We start from the raw sequence: 24,770 nt of genomic DNA, 5'->3' as shown, positions 1-24,770 counted from the left end.
TTTTAATTCATTGCATATCGCAGATTTTTTTCTTTTGCAGGTGCAGAGACATGCTATTATTCAGGTATTTCCAAATCTTTTTTGCGTATATTATGGAAATATATATATATATATATATATATATATATATATATATATATTTATTTTTTTTAAACATACATATATTCCTATCTTAAATTAAAAAGGCAAAGATAAGATACATGTACCCGATTGACGTATGCAGAGTCCCACTTGTTGATTTGATAGTAGTCTGCTTTGCATTAAGTACCAGTCTCTTCGTTTCCTCCTGTCATAATTATCTCCACTTGATCTTATCTACAGTAAATACATTAAATACTAAAAGCCTTGGTTGGTTTGTGTGGGAGTAGATTTTAGGAAAGGGATTCCTAAATATCCACGGATTAACATTTGAAGGTTTCATCTTCAAAATGTTATAAAAATTTTAGACTTTCAAGATTCGGGGGGTGTCCCAGTTTCTTGAAATTCTTTGAATGGCTTGGTTAACCAATCAAATTGGATTTTGGGTGGCGTGGTTAGCCAGTAGATTTGGTTTAGGATGGCGTGGTTAGCCAATTTCGGGAGATCGATGGTGACATCGATAATCGGTAGAATTAATTTCGACAACCTTGGAATTTAACCCTTCAGCTGTGAAATTAATGAACGTGCGACATGGGCAAATCGTAAGAGAGGGTGAAAACCTCCAACCAAAAGTTGGCGTGAAAGCCAAAAGGTGAAGACCTTGTTCCACGTTGTTACTAGCGTAGCTGAGTTTCCTGATTTTTGTACCTGTTCAAAACATCAAACAATTTGTTATTTGTAAACCTTGTGTTTCAAAGGTTCCAAATTCCCAAATTAGTTATTTCTGATGTATCGACATCATCTTCCGGTCGTGTTCCTGCAACAACTATTCTAGTAGAATCAAAGGGTTGATACTTTGCGATTGGATTTCGCTTGGTCTAGGAGTTTCTTTTCCCTGACCACAAGCGAAATATTTTCTTTGCTGTTTCAAATCTTCAATTCCGAAGCTTTCAATGGCATGAGGATCAAAATCCTTGGAGCTTTCTACTATTGTTTGGAGCTTGAGGATATCCAAAAATCTGAGCTGGAGTATCCTTAAGTTTTTCATGATCTCGAAGCTTCTTCGCTCTAAGTTTGTTTCCATACGCGAAATAATGGAGAACAAATTTTGGTTAGCATATAAGAAAGGATAAGATAGTCTAGGCCTCTTCTTCAGGTTGAATGTCCCTGTGTGATTCCTTTTAAAAGACGTTTTCCTTTGCTTATTCGACATAACCTCGGTATTTTAGCTTTTGACAAAATCAAGAGTTGTGAAAATTAAAAAGATTTTTATCAGATCGAAAACACCTTTTGCCCCACGGTGGGTGCCAAATTGTTTTGGTAAAAAATTATCCAAGATAATCAACCTTGAAGACTTAGATCAATTATGTAACCAAACTTTCGTTCGTGAGGTTAAGGGCTTGTAAAATTGGTTTAGATTCAAAGATGCGTTTAAAATAAGTATGATAAATCAAGATTATGTCGACTTAAACAAAAGAAGGTAGTCAAAAGATTTCGCAAATAACTATATAATCAAGATTATGTCCACTTACAAATCTTTGGTTCCTGAGTTGTCTAAAACCCTTTCTAAAATTATCTTAGGTAATATTTAACCGAAACAGTCTCCAGTTTGTTTATCTGATTAGAATGTCAACTGGGCTTCGCTGTCATTGTCATTCTCTATCTTCCATTTGTTGTCTTCGATTTCAACATGAATGTTTTCAGATGCTTTCTTCAGATCTCAACTGGAGGAAGTCATCAGTTGCATAAATTGTACGTTGCAACTGGACTTCAAATATTTTGGACAATTCTTCTGTTCTCCAGATGAAACTGGAGAAGCTCTAGTTTTCAGTAAAACTGGACCTAACACTAAACCATCTTAGAAGGTCAAGGATGTGAAACAAAGTGCACAAGCTCATGCTGGATGGGAAGCTATGGATATAAAGAAAGTCAAAGAAAGATTAAATTATAGAAAATATCCAGAGACCATCCTTCAGGTTCAATTGAAAAGAAGAAAGGTACAACCCATTTCCAGCATCAGATGTACAAGAGAAGGTTATGAAAATGCCTGGGAAACTTATGATCTAAACAAACTGTTTGATCTGGGTTATACAGAGTGGGTTGAATTACATTACATTATCTTCAACTAGCCTGGCATTCACAGAGAGACTGTTTTGGAAGCACTTGAGAAGAAGTTGACTATTATTGTGAAAAACAAAATTGATGTGTCAAGTCTTCCAAAACCAAAGTATTATGATATGGAGGAAGATGAGTCTGAAGAGCCTCTCAAGAAAAGAAGAAGAAAACAAGTCAAGTTTGATGGTCCTGAAGGAGATCACTCAAATTTGGTAAAGAATTTAAATCCTTCAGAACTACTTGAGCAATTGGCACCTGAAGCTCTTGATAAACTTCTCAGCCATCTCAACCTGTCTCTACCAGTTGGTGTACAAGATGCAAGGTGTGTATTGCACATTACTGAGCCTGAGCATGGGATGTATTTTGTAAATGCAAGAAGGCAACTTGTCTTTCAGAGAACTGCTGAGATCAAACATGTACCAACAATGCACCTATTCACCTTGTATAGATTCTATGTTAATTTTGGTGAACAATGTAATGGGTATGAGCAGATTCTCATTGACGAAGGATGGGATAGAAATGTAGATGTTAAAATTGCCCCTTCATTTGAAGTTAAACAAGAAACTATGGATATCTTAGGAGGATAATAAGCTCTATTTGTATATATTCCATCATTCCTCTTTGTAATATTTGATTTATATATATGATCAGTTTCTTGTGAAAAATGTTATTTCAGAATAAAAAAGAACCCACAAGATCAAAGGGTCACAATCTGTTAGTCATATTTTTATTTGATTCTTTGTAAGCTGATAGTTAGAAAAGTGTGTTGGGTTTTGTCATCATCAAATAGGGGGAGATTGTTGAGTCTCAATGTTGATTGTAAATTTAATAATGACAAATCTGATGTATAAACATTTAGAAATCTTTTGGTTCTTGTAATCTGATCTGGGTCAGACTAAGCTGACACAGCTTGCGATCTGTAACTGACCCAGATCATACTTCATAATTTGTAATTATTTATCTTATGGAAGCAAGTGTTGTTCAAGCTGCATCAAATTGGTATAGCATTCAATCCAAGTCGAAGAGCAGGATTGAAGATAGAAGACCAAGTTGGTAGTGGAAGTCTGCTTGGGAACACTTAGACAAATTTGCTCTTGACAAATGAGCAATCTGTGTCTGACAATCAGGTGAAGATTACAACCTAGATTTGTTGATAAGGACAAATGACGTGACTAGGAAGGTTCCTAGAATCTAGGTTGGTGGTTGGATTTACATATGCTACTCTCATTGGTGGATCAAAAGATTGTACTACAGGTTTTGGGGACCACAATTATGATGAAGGCACGATCAAATATTTCATCTGTCATTCCACCAGAATTGCAATACGTGGCTAAATTGGATACCAAGAGTTATTGAAGCTTTCGCCTATAAAAGCTCCAATCCTTGAAGGCATATGTGTGGCATTCCTTTGAATCATTCTTCATACAAAGTTTTCTCTGCTCTTACACATAGCTTAGTCTGTGAGAAGTTAGCTTGGGCTGCTTCTCTTTAGCGAGAACTTTTCTGATTTTTGTTTGTCATTTCAAAGGGTTGTTTTTATTCCGCAACAACCCTGTAATTCTTTGTACAGATTTTATCTTAATAAAGGATTACATTTGAAAACCACAATCTGTGTTCAAGAATGTTTAGTTACTGCTTACTGTTTTATTGATTCATATTATCTACATTGCTTATATTTATATTTGAGCCGTTAAAACTATTTTCAAAAAGTTAGTTAAGGAAAAAGAAAAGTTGTATTCACCCCCTCTACAACTGTCTGCGTTCATTATACTTTGGTATATTGATACACTTATGGGACATAATAAGTGGTATCAGAGTAGGGATTAAGAATTAACTTGACTTGATCCTTGCTTATTTTTCCAATAGTAAAGCATAATGTCACCCGATGTTGATAATGGTTCTTCTACCCGACCACCTATGTTTGATAAAGATGATTTCAGTGGGTGGAAAGATTGTATGTCTTTGTTCCTTGAATCCATCGATAACAATATGTCTGACATCCTTACAAATGGTCCTTATATTTCTACCCAAACTCTTGTGGTAGATGTTGTGGTCAGGGATGGTCAACCAAACCAACCATTCCTGCTACTGTTAAATCCATTGTTAAGGATAAGGCAGATTGGGGGGATGAGGATAGGAGACTGGTATACCGTAAGTGCTGGTGGCATAGAGATACTTGATTCTTGTTATCATAAGTAAGTTGATAGCCATATTGCTGTGTGGATCTTGATGATATTTCGACCTGGCACCTTACTTGATACTTGTTTACAAAACCTATGAACTCACCAACCTTTGTGTTGACGCTTTTGAGTATCCTTTCAGGTGAGCATGTGAATCGTATTAGAGGTGGCTAAGGAGCATAGCATGGTCACCTGTAGCAGACCAGACTAGGGTTTTGGAGCTACATATCTTATGTTTTTGTCATGTTTGCTATATGTTTAGACTATGGCATTATGCCTAAGTGTTATTCCCCTGCATGGGAGTTTTATCTATGTTTCATTTGATTCTTGACTCTATGTTGGATATTTATGTTTAAATTTTATGAAATGTGTGTATTATTTAAGTATTCATGTAGTTACTCTACGTAACATCCATGACGCGTGTACTATGCGTCGCATCCCGAGTTTTCCGCCTTAGTCGGGGTGTGACAGCCGCCACCACCTCCTTCTCCGGCGAGACAACCACCGTCACCACCTACTCCTTCTTCCTTATCTCCGGTGAGACAACACCGCCACCACCATCATCTCCGACCACCACGGCGCCAGCAGCTAGGGCGGAGCCCGTACAGTATCAAACCGTTACCATCTCTTGGATCGCCGCCTATCAAATTCATACAATTTCAATATGCGTCCGGTGACAACCACTTTAGAATGGATGAGGGTAACGCCCGTACCGTATCCATCGAAAAACGAAACTGATTGCCAGAGATGCGGTCGGAGGTTGTGGCGGCGGTTGTCTCGCCGGAGAAAAGGGAAGAAGGAGGAAGTGGTGACGGCCGCTAGAGAAGAAGGAAGAAGGAGAAAGATTCTTGATCGGACGGTCGAGATTAATCCCCTTGTACTTTTTTAATTGTTTGTATTCTATGTAACCCACCCCGTGAATATGATGCTGAAAATTAATCTGTGGCTCTGTTTCCAGAGGCTAGGGTGTTTACCATTGATCCAACCATGCTACTTATAAGAAAACAAAAAATAATGTTTCTACTTTCTATAGAAAAAACTAGAATACATCTTTTTCTTGTTTTTCATTTTCAATTTCATTCCTCCCCCACCCCCCACCTTTATCTCTAACATATTTTCTAGTTTTCTAATTCGAAAGCGTTTTAAAGATTTTTATATGTTTTATAGAAAATAAAAACCCCTTTCATTTTCAAAAAAATTACAAATGAAAAATTTAAAAGCATTTTCAACAACCAAACGGGCCTAAAGCATTTATTTTTTTGATTTTATAATTCCTAAATCCCCAACTTTATAATCCAATGCCCCTTTTCAATTTGTAGTTTTTAATGCATCAAAATGTAGTTTTTAAGTGTTCTCATTTTAAGTTGGTTCTCATTTGATTGTCACCCTTCGACAACCACATGGGTCATCTGTGATAACAAACCCTTTACTTTTACAACAAATTATATAGCACTTTTAGCCATGGTAAAATAATACCAATGAATTTAAATATATTAATAATTTATTATTAATAATTTTGACAACCACAAGGTTCAAATTATTTGTTTTCTCACCCCTAATACTTAGCTTCCGTATATGAATTTAAATATATTATTAATTATTAATTTTTTTGTTCCAGGAAAAACTTTTACATACAAAGAAAGCTATTAATAAAGGGTTTATGGCATACAAATGTAACCACCTATAAACAAATGGTTATGTAATGTAGTGACCTATTCATGTGGCTATGTAATGTATGCACTTATGTTTTCCTGGCTATACTATGTAAAATATGTACGAACTTTACATAGTATAGCCAAAAAAAAATACATAGGTTCTTACATTGATTGACCCAAATAAAAAGAACTTTACATAGTATAACCAAGAAAACATAGGTGCATACATTACATAGCCACCTGAATAAGTCACTACATTACATAACCATTTGGTCATAGGTAGTTACATTCGTATGCCATTATCCCATTAATAAACAAGTAGATATAATTACAAGCCTAAAAACTTGTGATCCTTTAGATCTTTTACCATCTTCATAATAATGCATCAAACTTAAAGTTTTTATGCTTGTTACATATAAAAATTAGGTATAAAAAAAAATGATCATTAAATTTTCCTTTTTTTTTATCCGGTACCAATTCCTTCTCTATGTATGTTAAACTCATTAATCATATGTAAACAAATATAACATTATCATTTTTCAACATCTTTTATTTACAATTTGTATGATATAATGAAACATTAGGATTTTATTCATTATATATGTCTATCCACGTACTACGCGAGATATAATTCTTATATATTGCTTAAACAAGCATTTTGATACGTAAAGGAGCATATATAACAATAAACTCGTGAAAAGCAAGACATGAAAACTCTATGCAGGTAGTATAATTCGGATGCCAATATAATTCACCATGGATGCCTTTCTAGTGAAGTTCACAAATTTTACTCACTAAATATATAATTATATATATTAGGGAAAGTTAAATTATGGACTACCTATTTTAGGACCGTTAGGGACAATTCTCATTCATTTTTCATCATCTCCGACCACCACCACCGCCACCATCTCCGACCACCACCGTGATCCTCCGGCGACGGCGACCACCGCCACCATGACACACATGTAAGTCATACAACCACCATGACCACCACCATGATCCTCGGGCGACCACCACGACTTACACATGTGTAGGTTCCATGTCCCTAATGGTCCCTAATGTCTATATATATGTAGATATATATAGAGAGAGAGTTTCCTTTATATATATATATATATATATATTATATATATATATATATATATATCCTTACTTCTCAACCCGCAGTTTAATATGATCCTTCAGGTTCTGTCTCCAAACTTCCTTGCAAATTGTAAATCGTCTATCATTGTAAAGCTTTGGCCATCTCCCCTCAAAAGATTCGTACTTGAGAGTGTAAGTCCCCTGATCCAGGCTAAACTCCTCGTTTATTTTCTCCATCGCATCTGCAAGTAAGGATGAGCTTGGTAGGAGGAACAGAGCCATATCTTCTTTAAAATATGCTACTATGATTAGATCAAAATAGTCTTCAGCATCACCATCATCAAGATATGCCTCCTTGTTGATGTTGGTGAGGAGATTTGGCGTGTTATCTTCTTGACTTGGGTCAATTTGACTCCCGGACAAGTCACTAAACTTTCTCTTCACAGCCACAGACCATGTTGCTTCTCCCAAGGCTTTAAGTCTTATTGACAACCTGTTGCCTTTGAGAGCCTTGAAAGATGCGACCTCAATTGCTGTAGAATTCTCAACATCTATAACACTGAATCCACCCCTAAGGATGAAGGGTTTTTTCTATAATAAATTAAACATGCAATTAACAATAACCTGTCTTAACATGTTTAACTAGATTAATACCCGGTTGGTGACCGGAAAAAAATTTAAGCTGATATATGCATCATACATCGCAAAAAAATATACGTCAAATTATTAGAAAATGTATAGTGAAAGAAAAAAAAAATATAGTTCAAACTTATGATATTAGTATTTTTTTTTTGGCATGTTTACTGTGAGTCCCCTACACAAGATGTTAGACAAAAGCAACAAGATAATACAAGAATAACAAGTATATCAAGTAACCTGACTGGCAAGTAATTCTGATATAGATAAAGACTAGTTCAGAATTACGATCCAGATATGGATATGAACAATAAGTAAATACGAGAACAAAGGGCTGGAAACTATATAAATACTATGTATAATCAAGTATTATGGCAATGAGTCGAGATGTATTTTTCAATGTATTTTATTTATTCAAATAAACAAAATACAAAAGTTGTTGCAGAACAAAGATAATCACACTTGTGAAAATATCTAAACAACCTTGAAATACAAATGATCTAATCAACAAGGGAATACTTATAAGTTTACTTAGAGTATATCTCACAAGTTGCAATGCCAAAGTTCCAAGCATTTTTGCAAGTGTGAGAAGTCTTATATTTATAGGCCAACATGTGTTGATGCATGGCAAAAGGCCGTACAAATATGGTTGCACTACAACAAAATGGGCTTTTTAGGACCCTTTTCCTAGGACGCTATTAAAAAAGTGTCCTAAAAAACTATGTAACAGGACCAATGAGTGTTTGAGACCATATTATATACAAGCAAATAAACAGGCGTCCTAAAAAACTATAGAATAGGACGGATTTATGCTTGGGGTCTTATTATGATATAGCTTAATAGGACACTTAAAATGTGGGTCCTTATAAAGTACATTATAGGACGTTTAGTATTTGATGTCCTATAATTTAGTAGTATAATAGGACACTTGATTATCGAGAGTCCTCTCATAAGGACGCTTGGAATTTCCGTCATAATAGGACCCTTAATTTTTAGAGTCGTATAATAACATAACTTGATAGATGTTTGGTATTTAAGTCATAAAATAAGATCATTGTAGTATGAATAATCGGTTTTTTTATGTTAAGTTTTAAAATGAAATTCATTGTTAGTATTAGTATTGTATGGTACCATGTGATGACTTTAATTAGATCATGTAAAATAAGTGACGAAACAAAGACATGCTACTAGTATAAGAAATTAAGAAGATACCAGCACACCACCAACACATACATAACTAGTTATGTGAATAGATACTAAGAGGTTTAATACAAAAGTTAATAAAAAATAAGTAAAGATGAGTAAGTTGTGTTGCTAATACATTACTTATTGAATATATGAAGATTGATTTGACCAGAACGGTTGACTCTCATTGGAAACAGTGGTTCTTTTCTTCTTACCGTTCTGGTTTTTTGAGTATGAGACACATCCGTTATATAAGGACGCAGGAGAGTATATTAAGGTTGAAGCCCACACACCTTTGTAGAAGTCAAGGGAGGAAGTGATACTCAAACTTGCAAACTTCTCAAAATGGAAATAAAACTATAATTTGACTTCGCGCGTTGCCGAGAAACACATTGCCGCAAGACACGATTTTTACACGATTTACAAACATGATAGCATCACTATAAAAAATTAATTGTTGAAAACGAATCTATGAAATTCATAAACAATATATAGTTAAATGCTCCAAGACCGTAACATTACACTATCTTGGCTGCAAACTGCAGTCATGTAAGTTTGTTACATTATAGAGGATGGAAAACTAATAAACAAAAAAGAGACGTATTTTCCTGTTATCAACTGGAAAGCTAATAAACAAAAAAGTGCCTCACGTATCTCATGAAGAAGGGCAATCTAACTGACCTTCTGCATACTATTTTGTGATTTATTTGCTAAATGGGCAGCTGAAGAATCTTTCTTGGTTAGAAAAAAGTGAGTCAATATCAAGTGAGAAAGTTTTGTTCGAGTTACAGCTTCAACTCATTTGTTGCTATGCCTTAAAGATGCAACAACATCAATCAATATTTACTCACATAGATGTAGCAATCGTTTTAAAATATAGCAACTAAACATACATGGAAGTTAAGCAACACTACCTGCAAGATGGCCTTTATTGTCCTGTTGTAGAAGTTCCAGCCATTGAGATGCTACACCTGCAGCTGTGACGAACAATAACTTGCCATTAACAAATGTAAAAGATGTTGCCGAGTGATCAGGAAATCTTATTGCGTAGTAAAAATATCAGAAAAAACAAAACGTGAAACTTGATACATAGTAACAATGTAAGTGTTTGATTATTTGGAAAGCATCAGACCGGTCCACTTACCAAGACAGTGAAGCGGCAGAAGAGCAGATTTAATTGAACCATTTCCTGTTATCGTAGAATACTATCTTCATGGTCATACACCCCAAAATAATTCAAAATGATTGGTAGAGTGAAGAAAACAGGACTATATAAAGCTTTTGAAGAAGATAAAGTGTTTAGCTGCTATGAGACTATGAGAGAAAGGGGGGCCATCAAAGTAATTCAAACACATTTTATATATTCTTTATACATGGCAATAATCAGATAGTTTTTTTGTTTACTACTAAACTTTGAATTTGACTAAAAACAATGTGTCAAATCATGGCAACGTATGGTAGAACTTTGTCTTGAAATGATCCCAAATATGACCGCTTCACTTCAACAACATCAAAGTGACCATGCTTAAGCAAATGAAAGCAAGCATATTTGAGCGAGAAGACAAAAAAGCTGACCATTACTTTACCATCTCCATGGATCATCTAAACAGATTTTTCCGTTTTGGTCTTCTCAACTGTTGCACTCAGGAAGAACAATTTTTCAAGTCAAAACAATCGAATCAAAATCTGCACAGGTCCAAAACATTAACCATATTAACCATACCAAAGTTAATACATTAACAAAATAACTTCTAATTAGTATTTCCATCTAAATCAATTAGCAAAAAAACAGAAGAAATGTTGTACAATACTTAAGTTTAAGTTTACCATCAGTCTATCACTAATAGAAGGTAGGCCAGTAAGTAATATGGGTACCCTTCAATGTGAAAAAGGAAACCATCTTCGATGAATATCACTAATATAATTGTGACTATAGAAAGGAAAAAGAAAAATGAAAGGATGTTGCTCGTAGCAATATAGCATCATTTTAAATTTTGGAAACTATTATTCCATGACCATTTTCAAGGATACGCACGAGTAATATTCATGGATATTGCAAAAGCTAAGGTGTCGTTTGTTTAGTACTTAATAAACTTAATTAAAAAGTATTTAACCTATTAAGTGAATTAAAATTGTTTGTTTTTGACTTAATAGATAAAAAAACATCTGTATTGACTTAATACGTTTATTCATTCAGTCACTTAATAATTAAAAAAAACACAGGCCCTTAGTTAGAGATACAGCCATACAGGTGATACTTTCATAATCTTCTTAGCTATTAATAGCATCTGTTCGGGGACATCCAATAAAATTGGAAGAATACAAAAAGATTAGCATGACCCCTGCGCAAGGATCACAAACACAAATCAAGAAATAGACCCAAAATATAGCACATCATATCATGGTATCCCATAACTTGATTAATTAACTCATCCAACTTTCAAAGATTAACAAAAGCCTTTGGCAGATCTGAGGTTATAATCTCACAGAAAACTAATAAAGAAAAAAGAAACTGCACTCCTAAGTGTTGAAACTAATTTATGCTTTTCCAAGTGTTGATTACATTTTTAATAGCAGAATCTTATCTCCTTTGTCTCTTTTTCTAATAAAAATTTTTTCTTCTATATTAATTTGACAGATACTAAGTGCACCTATAGCAATAGCATATATTAACTGGATGCAGAATTAGTGAGTGCAGAGTTGCTTACCAAAATTATGATATCACTATCGCAGAACGGCTGTTGCAATATAGATGACGGCAGGGCTTTTTGTTATTCACTTTATTGATTTGGGGGGAGTAGAAGCCGTTATCCAATTTTTCTTAATTGTATGATTAGGGAAGGGCGATACCAATTTCTAGGGTTTAGTTGTGTTTGATAGAACTTCAAGTGAAGGAATTTTCATTTTAGGGAGTGGGAGCGGGAGCGGGAATTTTTCCCTCCACGTACTGATAGACTATAGAAATTCTGCTCCTATAAAAATTCAAGTGAGGAAATTTTCCTTCTAAGGGCATCCACAATATAAAAGCTTTTTCCCAAAAGGTTTTGCTTTTGCTCTAATGGTAAAACTTGAAACTAGTATTAAATTCTTTAAATTATAATAAATTATGTAAGAGAGAATATAAAAGCTTGAAGTTTTATAAGTTATTGGAAAAAAAGCTTTTACTCCCAATGATAAAAAATCTTTATAAAAGGTTTTTGTAATAGTATCAAGTCTTAAAAAAAGCTTTATAAAAACACCATTCGAGATGCTCTAAGAAGCGGGAGTTTTCCCTCCACGACATAAATTTCATTTTAGGTTTAAAAAAAAGATATTTTGCATATCAATTTTTCAATTAAGTAGACGAGAGCAAGTACCCGCACGTTGCGGCGGTGAGATGATGGGGGTGATACCTAGGTCATAGAGTATGATAGATTAGGAGTTGATATGTCATAGAGTATTGATGTGTGAAAATCGAGTTAAATTTAAATACTAGAAATGCTCCGAATCAAATACCACACACAATCGGGCAGTGGACCCGTCTGTATGCAATATAGACTAAAGTAAGTCCAGGTTCGTTCCACAGAGACTACAAAGAGCTAGCGAGTTTTAAATAGCTAAAAAGAGTTTGTTTTTAAAGACAACACGTCATCTAGGTTTTTATATTAAAAAGTTAGTTGATTGAAAGAGTTAGAAATTCCGAAGAATTTATCGAAAAGAGAATTGTTGTATATCAAAGAGAATTAAAAGATCATCCACTTCGACTCCATGACACACATTATTTAGGTTGCATCTATGTTAAAACCAGTTCCACTTGTTGATTTTATAACGAGGTAGAACAAAGAACTCACTAGTTGCGCACCTAGTTTATTACCCTATCCGACCCATTAACCAATCTTTTGACCCCTAAGTTCCGGTTACCACCTTCCCTATCAAGACCTACTAAATTGACGAATTTGTATTGTTATTGTAAACAATCTTGTCTATTGATTTTACCAAACCGTTAACACTTTGAATTCTATTATCTATTGTTGTTTGTTACCACAAGTTAACACCTATCAATTGTACCCAATCGACTAGAATAATGTACTCCTAAACCTATATACCTCTAAATCATTCATACATTATCAACAAAACAGTAGATAAGAGCATAAGAACTCAAAACATTAAGATTACGACAAAACGTTTAACAATCAACTTGAATTCAAAATATTATGCAACCATGATTCAATGTGTCACTTCATCTCAGTGGATGATGAAGTTATTTAGCTAGACATAATCATAAATAAGTCACAAATAGTAAAAGAAAGAGTAAACATCTTGTACCAAAGTGCGAAAGAGAATGAAAAGCTAAGAAAATCGACGTTTGAATGCCTTGAAACTCACGAACAACCCTTAGATCTTGGTGGATGAAAAAGCTGCTGAATATTGCCTCAAAGAACCCTCAAATCGACTGGAAGTGAACGTATATCGAATGGGAGGGTTTTGGTCATGTATTTATAGAGTTTACAAAAAGTCTTCACAAACCGACCTATAGGTGCGACGCACCAAGCATTAGGTGCGCCGCACCTGGCCTTGTTTCCAAAAATTCCTCTGCCCGATATGCGACGCACCATAGGGTTGGTGCGCCGCACCTCCCTGTTTTCTCACATCTTCCAATTTTCTGAGAATAAAATGCTCCGCACCAACCTTCCAGGTGCGACGCACCTGCTCTGTTTTCAGCCAAAACTTGTAGTTTTCATTCCGTCTTCACTCGTACGTGTCCATGAACCATCCTAATGCATCTTGTAGTCATCCGAAAGCTGTTTCTAACCATTTCACCTGTTCTAAGCCTGCAACCACTAACAATACCATCAAAGCATCAAATATACATGTAATTTGCACATAATTAAGCTTAAAACGACTTAAAAACGATATGGGAATATACATATAAATGGACATATCAAATTCCCTATACTTAAATTTTGCTTGTCCTCAAGCAAATCCAGATTTCAAAACATTCATTCCCTTGGTTCTCAATTGCAAAACATGACATTAATCAAAAAGAAGCAAAACCATAAAAATAGTTAAGCATTTTTAATCTTTAAATGAAAAATCGAAATGTTTGACAATACTTGAATGATTTACAAGCCTCGAAAATACGACTAAGCACTTTAATCAAATGAAAGAAGAACATCTCAACTACTTTTCTCCAATTAACAAACTATTGGGTTGAAATATTGTTTCAATCACTCAAAGCCAAGTCGTGATGCATATATTTTAACCATAGGCTTGTAATAAAATCGTCCCTATGTCGCCATGGCGCTAGCACCATATAACGTCTATCAAAAGAGGTAATAAACACGGCTGTACGGTACAATTCTAAAGGCTAACAAGGGTCATTAACAATGTGTATGGAAATTTGGGATATAATTGGTGTTAAAAGGAAATAACACAACAATTAACAAAGTTTTATATATAGTCTAATCCAACACAACCCATATCACTAGTTGCCATCTATCCATAAAGACGTTCTCCCAACTCTACTTCCCCCAATAGACCGATTAAAACCGACACCATTGTGGTGTATCATCTTCAAACGACTTCTAACCACCAAATCTTACCCATATTAGCTTTAACAAACATTGCCAACTTCAAATGAAAATTATAATCAATCAAAGAACACTTTGTTGGTTTAAACTTATGTACCAACTCTACATTGATTTGCCAAAGATGAGGGAAATACCAAATGACAGTCCAAGTTCGTTTTTCTCTTTTTTTTTCTGTTTTTCATTCTCTTTTCTTTTTAATGAACTACTTTTACCCTGTCTAATTGGTTCCCCCTTTTACAACTTTGAAATTTGTTGACAAATCGTAACTCTTACTAATTAGAATAATCTATACTTGATCCATAATCATGACGACATCAATTTACCCCCAATAGAGAATACACCAATCCGACACAACCAAGACAACCCCAAACCATCCAACTAGCATAGACAACTAATGATCAGCCAAGGATTTCGACTATCGGTATGGTGAGGATAGGTTACACATTTAAGTGGATTTAAAACAAACGAAAGGTTAGGCTCAATAAGTTTTCTAAGTGTATCTTGCACTAAAAATAAGTGCAAACAAGGGTTTAAACAATGGATATTCACTAACCAATGTGATTAGCTACTAAAACACATGCATACGAACATGGTTAAACAATGATAAACATAAACAAAGGGTGAATAAACAAAGAAAAAGGGGTTATCCTAAATTTACCTCTTTATCATCTAGCAAACTACGGGACGATGAACTAAGACAAGTTCTAGAATCAACGCAATCACCGGCACACTCATATCAAAGAAAGAAATAAACGGAAGTGGAATAAATTACCCTCAAACTTGCACGTCATAGTTCAAAGCTCTAAAAGAGACTCTTACTTCCGGATAGATCCAAAAGCCTATGAGAGGGACAAATTTACAAGGCAACTAAACCAAAACCGTACACCTATCATACTAAAAATGAATCAGGATCTCACATATTTGGTGTTTTGTGGTAGAGTGTGCTAGTCATGTAATCAATCCCGAATGGATTTGCCTTAACGATCATTCAAAACACATTTCACAATTTAAAACAATTTTACTAAGGGGAATATAGCTCAATTACTTACTAGTATGATTAAATCTTAAATGACAAAGTACTTAAACTATAGGACAAGCAATCAAAAGTTAAAAATTTACTCAAAAATCATCAAAAGGTCTCAATTTCACCCGACTTTTTCCTATTTACCTACCCCCCCCCCCCCATACTTGAGTTGTACAATGCCCTCATTGTACAAATGAACTAAAGACAATCTACGGGAAATAGGTAAAAGCAAAAGAAAAGAAAAGATCTTGAAAACTTGCCAGATGTAGGTAAATGTTTGTATGCTCGATAGAACCGTCAAAAATGAATGGGCCTGAACTTACTGCCAGCATATGCACATGAATTACTCCTCTCCAAAAGCATAAAACACAACCAAAACAAACTTAAACATAATGAGCATTAGAACATAAGTCGAATTAAACTACCAACCACCCCCCCATACTTATTGTTCACCCTACATAAACCAAATAAACTACCCTAAATACGAAAAAATAAAGTGTTTAGGTGCCAACAAAGGCAATACAAACCAAGCTTAAAACAAATGTGCAATGTCCCAACAATCCAACTACCAAGATGAACCGCATATAACCACGATGACTCAATGCCCACGAAAACCGGCACCGCCATCACATCACCAACAAATCATCATAATCACGGAGAAGGGAAAACAAATGGAACACTATCAGCACCATCAGGATTACGCCCAACAGAAAACCAATCATCACCTGGAGCAACATGAGGAGTACCCATACCCGTATGACCTCTAGCCTCGTCTCCCACCGGTGTGGAATAACTAAAGAAATCTCCCCCATATCAAGGAGCACTGGTGTACATCCCATATCCCGTAGTCTGAGTAGCAGAATCAAACTCGGGAGGCCTATAAGAGTATGCCTCCTGCTGATAGCCCTGATAAGAAAAAAGATAATCAAAAGTACCCTGACTCGGAGGCACTATCTCGTGAGGAGTATAGGTAGGGATCTCTGGGCGCTCATCCTCATCCATTTGACCATACTGTTGCTCATGATATTGCTCATACTGCCTCTCTGATGTGTGAAAATCTAGTTAAATTAAATTCCTTAAAAATACTCCGAATCGAATACCACACACAATCGGGCAGTGAACCCTTCCACATGCAATATAGATTAAAGTAAGTAAAGGTTCGTGCCACAGAGACTACAAAGAGCTAGCGAGTTTTAAGTAGTTAAAAAGATTTTGGTTTTTAAAGACACCACGTCATCTTGATTTTATATTAAAAGTTAGTTGATTGAAAGAGTTATAAATTCCTAAGAATTTATCGAAAAGAAAATTGTTTTATATCAAATAGGATGAGGAGATCATCCACTTTCGACTCCATGAAACACATTATTTAGGTTGCACTTAAATGAAGAACCAGATCGAATATGTTGATTAATAACCGAGAACTAAACAAAGACTCACCCCGTACCCGTCAAGTTCGTTACCTTATTCAATTCCCTTAATTAACTAGTTCCATTACTAAGACCGGTACCCCAAGACGTCTTTCATAACTTTCCTAGTCAACTAATTGTTTTGGTTATTTAGATAACAATTGTGTCTCTTGATTGTACCCAACCATTAACCCGTTAACTCTTATTAACTATTAATTACTTTCTAACGTACCCGTCATAGAAACAATCGCTTCTAACCAAGCAATCAAAATAACTTTTACACAGCCTAGTTACCACTAAGATCATGCAAAAACTATCCGCAATTAAGAGTTAAATAACAAAGAATTAATAAGCTAAGATTACGACACAACGTTAAATCAAATCAACTTGAATTCAAAAGATTATGCAACCATTATTCAATGTGTCACTTCATCATAGTGGATGATGAAGTTATTTAGCTAGACATAATCATAAATAAATCACAAATAGCAAAAGAAAGAGTAAACATCTTGTACCAAAGTGCGAAAGAGAATGAAAAGCTAAGAAAATCGATGTTTGAGTGCCTTGAATCCCTTGAGCAACCCCTAGAACTTGGAGAACGAAAAAGCTGCTAAAAAGTGCCTCAAGAAACCCTGAAATCGACTGGAAGTGAACGTATATCGAATGGGAGGGTTTTGGTCTTGTATTTATAGAGTTTTCAGAAAGTCTTCACAAACCGACCTATAGGTGCGACGCACCAAGCATCAGGTGCGACGCACCTTGGCTTTGTTTCCAAAAATCCTTCTGCCCGATATGCGACGCACCATAGGGTTGGTGCGCCGCACCTCCCTGCTTTCTAACATCTTCCAACTTTCTGAGAAGAAAATGCTCCGCACCAATCTTCCAGGTGCGACACACCTGCTCTGTTTTCAGCCAAAATTTGTAGTTTTCATTCCGTCTTCACTCGTATGCGTCCATGAACCAACCTAATGCATCTTCTAGTCATCCGAAAGCTGTTTCTAACCATTTCAACTGTTCTAAGCCTGCAACCACTAACAATACCATCAAAGCATCAAATATACATGTAATTTGCTCATAATTAAGCTTAAAACGAATTAGAAACGATATGGGAATGTATATATAAATGGACATATCACTCTCCCACATTGGACGGAAGTGCTCTTGCTGATCTAGCACTCTATGAAGCATACTGTTCGCCGTCCGGGCATTATCCAGCAACATATCCGTGGATCCCTGCAAACCAAAAACAGCTCCCTGCAAAGCAGACAAGTCAAAAGAAGATGAAAAAGAACCGGCTACAAACTTGGGAGCACTAGGGCCATCCTCCCTACGCCTCTTACCTACCGGCCTCTACTCCTCGGGCAAATCTCCTACAAACACATCTCTACCATCCACCTCAAAAATCAATCCAAAACTAATCAAATCATTTATTCCAAACCGACTACATGGAACCTTAACCAAACTCCTTGTGTTCCTATTTGTATCAAATCCCAACATCACAAAAATCTTACAAATGAAATTCCCGCAAACAAGAACACGATCCTTATGTATAGCAAGATACTTAGCTAACACATACGGTGCACAAGCAAAAGTAGTCGGGGACCCTTCATAAAACAACCTCATTAACCAAGCATCAGTGGGAGAAACCTTCTCATTATGATCATTCCTAACCAAAAAGTAATGGGTGATCATACGGTGAATAACTTTCAAAATAGGTACCTGAATTTCCAATACCTTGCTCACCGTCATAGCCAACTTACCACTCCCACCAATTTCAAACCAAAAATCCTTTGTTGTTTTGTCATTATCAAAACCAGTCACATCCTTATCATACACTCCTTTACGCAAAAACTCATAAGTTTCCCAATGATTCAATTCAGCCCCCGTAACCATCCCAGTCAAATATGCAAACTCAGGCACCGTACAATGCCTTTGAACCCCCCCCCCCCCTGCCCGAAAGTGGATAACCTTTCTTGTATAAAATTCTTCCCTTTTTAAATTTGTATCAACCCGAATGGTGCTCAAAAACTCAAGACACCACTCACGAACCGGTGTCATATCACAACTAAAAACATTTTCCCACATCTTATATGTTTTGATTTCACCATTAGCATTCCTACTTTTACAAGTTATCATTTCCATCACAGGGTCTCTTATATTGAGTTTCTCAAAATCCGCCCAACTAACTATTTTGGGTTCCATAACATGTTTGTACCTTAGGTCTTAAAGCCGGTTCAAGTAATGAATACGCTCATTCCCTGTCACTCCTGGAAAACGCAACCACTCATGTGGTTCAGCGGGATGATTCTTAGCACTTAAAGTTAGCGCACCGTCTCTATAACGGTAGTTGTCATTTGGGTCCGGTTCACTAAAGTCATACCCACGCCTAATCCCGGGAACGAACTCATCACTACTGCTTGAACCTTCAACATGCTTTCCTTTTTGCAAAAACAAACAAAAACAACAAAGCAAACAAACATAAGTCACGGGAAACAAAAACGAACTAAGTTAAAAATTTTAGACACCCAAGTGCGGCGCACCCCCCTTACTGGTGCGGCGCACCTTCTTGAATTTCAGTATCCTGAATCCCCGATATGCGTCGCACCCCCATACTGGTGCGGCGCACCTGCTTCAAAAAAAATTTTCGTTTCTTCTTAAATTGATTCCAGATTTTCCCATAAACAAATAAACATTCTTCCCTCTTTATTTCGAATATATGTCACTTTCAAGAACCCTAATCACAATCTAAACAATTAACACGAAATTAATCAAAATTAAAACGATTACACATTAATTCAAGCATCAACATACCATCCCAACCTATCTATAATCAAAACCCCAAAATTATTTCCAAATTTCTCAAGAACCCTAATCCGAATTTCTTCAAATTAAACGAAATTACTAGTACAATGATAGTGTAATCAATGAAAAACACAAAACCCATTCAAAAGATTCAAGTAATTTCGTTTTAAACTCCTTAATTTTGAAAATCCCTCTTTAATTTCGAATTAGATATGATTAATGGAGGACAATGGAAGAACACTTACCTTTGAGAACAATCCCTAACCATCTTGATGAATAATTAAAAAGAGAAATTGGAATGGATTTGAAAGTTTGCTTGATTCTTTTGCTTTTGAAAGGAAAGAAAACAAAACTCTTATGTGTGTGTGTTTGTGTCGTGGCCAGGGGAAGAAAAGAGTTCAAATGGGTAGCCTTATTTCCCAGATTTTCGGGCCCTACAAGAATCCTAACCCAATCCAGGAAGTCAATGGAAGTCAAACTAAGTCAATCTGGTCAAAAACATAGGTGGTGCGGCGCACCCCTTAACTTGGTGCGGCGCATTTTCTTCTCAGAAGGATCCATTCTCTGATTCACCCTCAAGTGCGGCGCACCACTAACCAAACTTACCTTTCGCACTTACCTTGGCTCGTTATGACTTACCGTAACACCTTTGGACACTTTAGAACCTGCACATCTCAACTAAAAGCTATAAAAACGAAAAATATACATAACTAAACTAACAAAACAAAAATCTTTTTGGTTTTTTTGATTTTTCAAATGTTTTTGGATTTTTCAATATAAGGAACAAAAAATGAAATAAACTAAAATAAAAACACACGGGTTGTCTCCCGATAAGCGCTTAATTTATTAAGGAGTCGTTAGCTAGACTCACATCCCCAATTACTTATCAATTTCATAAAATGGAAGTTGATCAACCACAACTCCCTCATCACAAGACTCTTCATTAAAAACCTCCAACCTATGGCCATTGACAATAAATGTTTCCCCATTCCCCTTATACAATTCCACATACCCCGAAGGATAAATATGTTTAATGACATAGGGTCCCATCCATCTTGAAGTCAATTTAGGTTGTTTCAACTTAAACTTTGAAATGAACAACAAAACTTTATCACCTACTTTGAAATCTTTATTTCTTAACCTACGATCATGCCAAACCTTTGTCCTTTCTTTATAGAGCTTTGAATTTTCATAAGCATGCAATCTTAACTCATCTAACTCATTCAATTGTAACATTCTTAACTCACCACTTTCAATTAAATCCATATTACAATTCCTAAGAGCCTAATAAGCTTTATGCTCTATTTCTAAAGGCAAATGACATGTTTTCCCATACAACAACCGATAAGGTGTAGTTCCAAGTGGAGTCTTAAATGCGATCCTAAAAGCCCATAATGCATCATCTAATTTCTTTGACCAATTTTTAGGATTATCACCTATGGTTTTCTCTAAATTTCGTTTTAAAGCCCTATTTGTATTTTCTACTTGGCCACTCGTTTGCGGGTGATAAGAAGTAGAGAAACGATGATGAACACCATACCTCTCCAACACCTTAGCAAGTTGGTGATTCGCAAAATGAGTTCCACGATCACTTATTCAGGCCTTAGGACAACCAAAATGACAAAACAATTGTTTCACAAAATCTATCACAACCCTTGCATCATTTGTTGGCAAGGCCTTAGCCTCTGCCCATTTAGACACATAACGGAAGGTCCATAATGACCACCGGTTGGCCCTCGGTGACATCCATCCAGGATCAAACGAGTCTCTCCACCCACAACACATCTTCTAATCATTCCATTTGCACAAACACGAAACATATAGGGTTCTTCCCAATAATAATGCTTAACATCGGAAAAGAACTTTTTCCTTTGTTGATTTGTCCATCCCTTTGGAAGTACCCCTGCAACAAGATAATTAGCAAAATCTGCATACCATGGAACATTAGATACAATACTTATCAAAGACTCATCCGGGAAGGTATCATCAATATCATTTCCCTTTGGTTCCTCACGGTGAGGATCCTCTAATCTACTTAAGTGATCGGCCGCCAAATTTTCAGCCCCTTTCTTATCCTTTATCTCTATGTCAAACTCTTGTAAAAGCAAGACCCAACGTATGAGACGAGGTTTAGCATCTTGTTTAGCAAACAAGTACTTAAGGGCTGAATGATCGGTAAAACAATGGTCTTACTAAGCACCAAATACGACCTAAACTTATCAAATGCATACACAACAGCAAGCAACTCTTTTTCAGTAGTAGTGTAATTTTGTTGAGAACTATTAAGAGTCTTGCTAGCAAAGTAAATAGGACGAAAACGATTACCTTCTCGTTGCCCTAAAACAACTCCAACTGCAAAAATCACTCGCATCACACATTAATTCAAAAGGTTGAGACCAGTCAGGAGAAACCATAATGGGTGAGTGAGTCAAACAATCTTTTAACAATTCAAATGCCTTTACACAATCCGAATTAAACTCAAAAGGCACATCTTTTTCAAGCAAACGACTCATAGGTCGGGTTATCTTAAAAAAGTCTTTAATAAACCTACGGTAAAACCTGGCATGACCTAAGAAACTCCTAACGCCCTTTACATTAGTTGGTGGAGGTAATTTAGCAATAACATCAATTTTAGCCTTATCTACCTCAATCCCCAAACTAGACACCTTATGACCTAACACAATTCCCTCTCTAACCATAAAATGACATTTCTCCCAATTAAGAACAAGGTGTGCCTGCTCACATCGCTCAAGCATCTTATCCAAGTTGGAAAGACACTTGTCAAAAGAATCACCAAAGACCGAGAAGTCATCCATGAAAACCTCCATAGATGTCTCCAACATGTCTTGGAATATTGCGATCATGCACCTTTGGAAGGTGGCGGGAGCATTACACAATCCAAATGACATCTTACGATAAGCATACGTGCCAAAGGGACATGTAAAGGTCGTCTTTTCTTGATCATTGGTGTCAATGGGTATTTGAAAGTACCCGGAGAAACCATCAAGAAAGCAAAAATACTCGTTTCCGGCTAACCGTTCGAGCATTTAGTCAATGAAAGGTAAGAGAAAATGGTCTTTACGGGTTGCATCATTCAATTTATGATAATCAATACACACCCGCCACCCGGTAACCGTCCTAGTAGGTACAAGTTCATTATGTTCATTAGTGACAACAGTCATCCCCCCTTTCTTCGGTACACAATGGACCGGACTTACCCATAGACTGTCAGAGATAGGATAAATAATTCCAGCATCTAAAAGTTTTATTATCTCTTTCTTAACAACATCTTTTATATTCGGATTTAGCCTCCTTTGTCTTTGAACACTCGGTTTGAAATTTTCATGCAAATTAATCTTATGTTTGCAAAATTCAGGGCTAATTCCGGGTATGTCAGTTGTACGCCAAGCAAAGGCTATTTTATGAGCCTTCAACACAGTCATTAACTTACCTTTTTCATCATCCGAAAGTAATGATGATATGACAACGGGAAGAAGTGACTTACCTTCGAGGAATGCATATTCCAAGTGCTCGGGAAGTGGCTTGAGCTCCAAATCGGTTGGTGGATTTTCCACCGAAGTTTCAATCTTCAAACCATCCCTTTCAATCTCCTCAAACGTCTGATCCTCCGGTGGTGACTCATTTGTGTTTAATTCCATGATCTCTTTCACCATATCCGCAACCATCACTTGCTCCTCTATACTACAAGCAAGCAAAGCTTCTCCTTCATCCGTGTCCAAAAAATTCATCAATTCCGTTTCCAAAGCTTCATCCTCGTCAATCACATCAATCCTGAAACATGAATCATTAGTAGAATAAGGATGTTGCAAAGCTTTATCAATTGAAAACGAAATCCTATCATTTCCTATACCCAACGAAATAACTTTATCCTTAACACGAATGATAGCATCAGTCGTATACAAGAAAGGTCGGCCTAAGATAAGAGGCACCTTGGCGTCCTCTTCCATCTCAAGGATAACAAAATCGGCCAAAAAGACAATACGGCCTACTTTAACACACAAATTTTCAGCAATCCCCATGGGATACTGAAATGAATGATCGGCGAGCCTAATGCTCATCCGAGTTGGCTTTAAAGCCGCTAAAGACAATCGCCTATAAACTGAAAAAGGCTAATTAATGCTTGCACCAATATCGGCCAAAGCATCACAAGTAAGCTTAGCATCAAGAGAACAAGTAATCAGAAAACTCCCTGGATCTTCAAGCTTAGGAGGGATTTGATTTTGCACAATTGCCGAACACTCCGCATTTAGGAAAGTAGCCTTAGCTTCCTCTAGCTTCCTCTTGTCCGTTATAAGATCCTTGATAAACTTGGCATAGTTCGGCATTCCTGAAAGCAAATCAACCAAAGACACATTAATATAAACCGATTTACTCATGTCTACAAACTTACCGTATTGTTCCTTGAGCTTATCCTTCTTCAGTCTTTGAGGGAAAGGGACTTTAGGCTTGTACGGCTTTACTTGAGGCTCAACAACCGCCGGTTTAGCTACCGGTGTAGCAAACGGTGTAGTAGATGTAGATGGAACGGCCGATGATTTCACGGCTTGGTTCGGCTCCACTACAATCTCTTCATCAACTTGTTCATCTTCATCCTCACTATCAACCTGCATAGGAACATTAGTAGCACTAGAATTTTGTTGGGTGTTGATACTTATTACCTCCATCATTCGGGTGGCATTTACCGGACCGAGTAGTAATGGTGATTGGGGTTAAAGTGTAAATTGGTGATGGAAAACCAAAAAAGTGTAAATTAATTTAGATTAATATTAAAGAATTAGAGGATTCATAAGGAAAGAGGATTAGACTCAAAGAGGTGGATTAGGGGTGCCAAATGTACCCCCAACCCCATCTTTTAGTTATATATTATAGATTACCTTACAAGCTCTTTTAATAGTGTTTGGATTAGCTTACCTAACTTATTAACAATTTCAATGGCTTGTATTAGAAAACCATAATTGGAGAAGCTTATCGAAACTAGCTTATATAAGCCCAAATGCTTATATATAATAAGT

General features: G+C 36.1%; 2 protein-coding genes, 1 long non-coding RNA gene and 1 other non-coding gene across 4 annotated transcripts; 1 reads left to right on the top strand and 3 right to left on the bottom strand.

Annotated features, from left to right (window-relative positions):
• Nucleotides 1-6,690: 6,690 nt before the first annotated feature.
• LOC122594508 lies at nt 6,691-7,816 on the bottom strand. The gene is made up of 3 exons (XM_043766957.1): nt 7,769-7,816; nt 7,185-7,705; nt 6,691-7,086 (listed from the first exon to the last, which is right to left on the bottom strand). The coding sequence occupies exons 1-3, from the start codon at nt 7,814-7,816 to the stop codon at nt 7,077-7,079; spliced, it is 579 nt and encodes a 192-aa protein (XP_043622892.1). The 3' UTR covers nt 6,691-7,076.
• Nucleotides 7,817-9,407: 1,591 nt separating this feature from the next.
• On the bottom strand, nt 9,408-11,911 carry LOC122606812. Its single transcript, XR_006324996.1, has 4 exons — nt 11,644-11,911; nt 11,185-11,277; nt 10,080-10,621; nt 9,408-9,912 (listed from the first exon to the last, which is right to left on the bottom strand). It is a non-coding gene; the product is annotated as an uncharacterized LOC122606812 (long non-coding RNA).
• On the top strand, nt 11,220-11,323 carry LOC122586203. Its single transcript, XR_006321909.1, has one exon. It is a non-coding gene; the product is annotated as a U6 spliceosomal RNA (small nuclear RNA).
• An 11,956-nt stretch (nt 11,912-23,867) lies between the features above and the next one.
• Nucleotides 23,868-24,422, bottom strand: LOC122594498. Its single transcript, XM_043766948.1, has one exon. It carries the CDS (start codon nt 24,420-24,422, stop codon nt 23,868-23,870), a length of 555 nt encoding a protein of 184 aa, XP_043622883.1.
• Nucleotides 24,423-24,770: the final 348 nt, after the last annotated feature.

This window comes from Erigeron canadensis, chromosome 1 (genome assembly GCF_010389155.1).
Source record: "Erigeron canadensis isolate Cc75 chromosome 1, C_canadensis_v1, whole genome shotgun sequence".
NCBI lineage: Eukaryota > Viridiplantae > Streptophyta > Magnoliopsida > Asterales > Asteraceae > Erigeron > Erigeron canadensis.
This window is presented reverse-complemented; position numbering and strand designations above follow the sequence as displayed.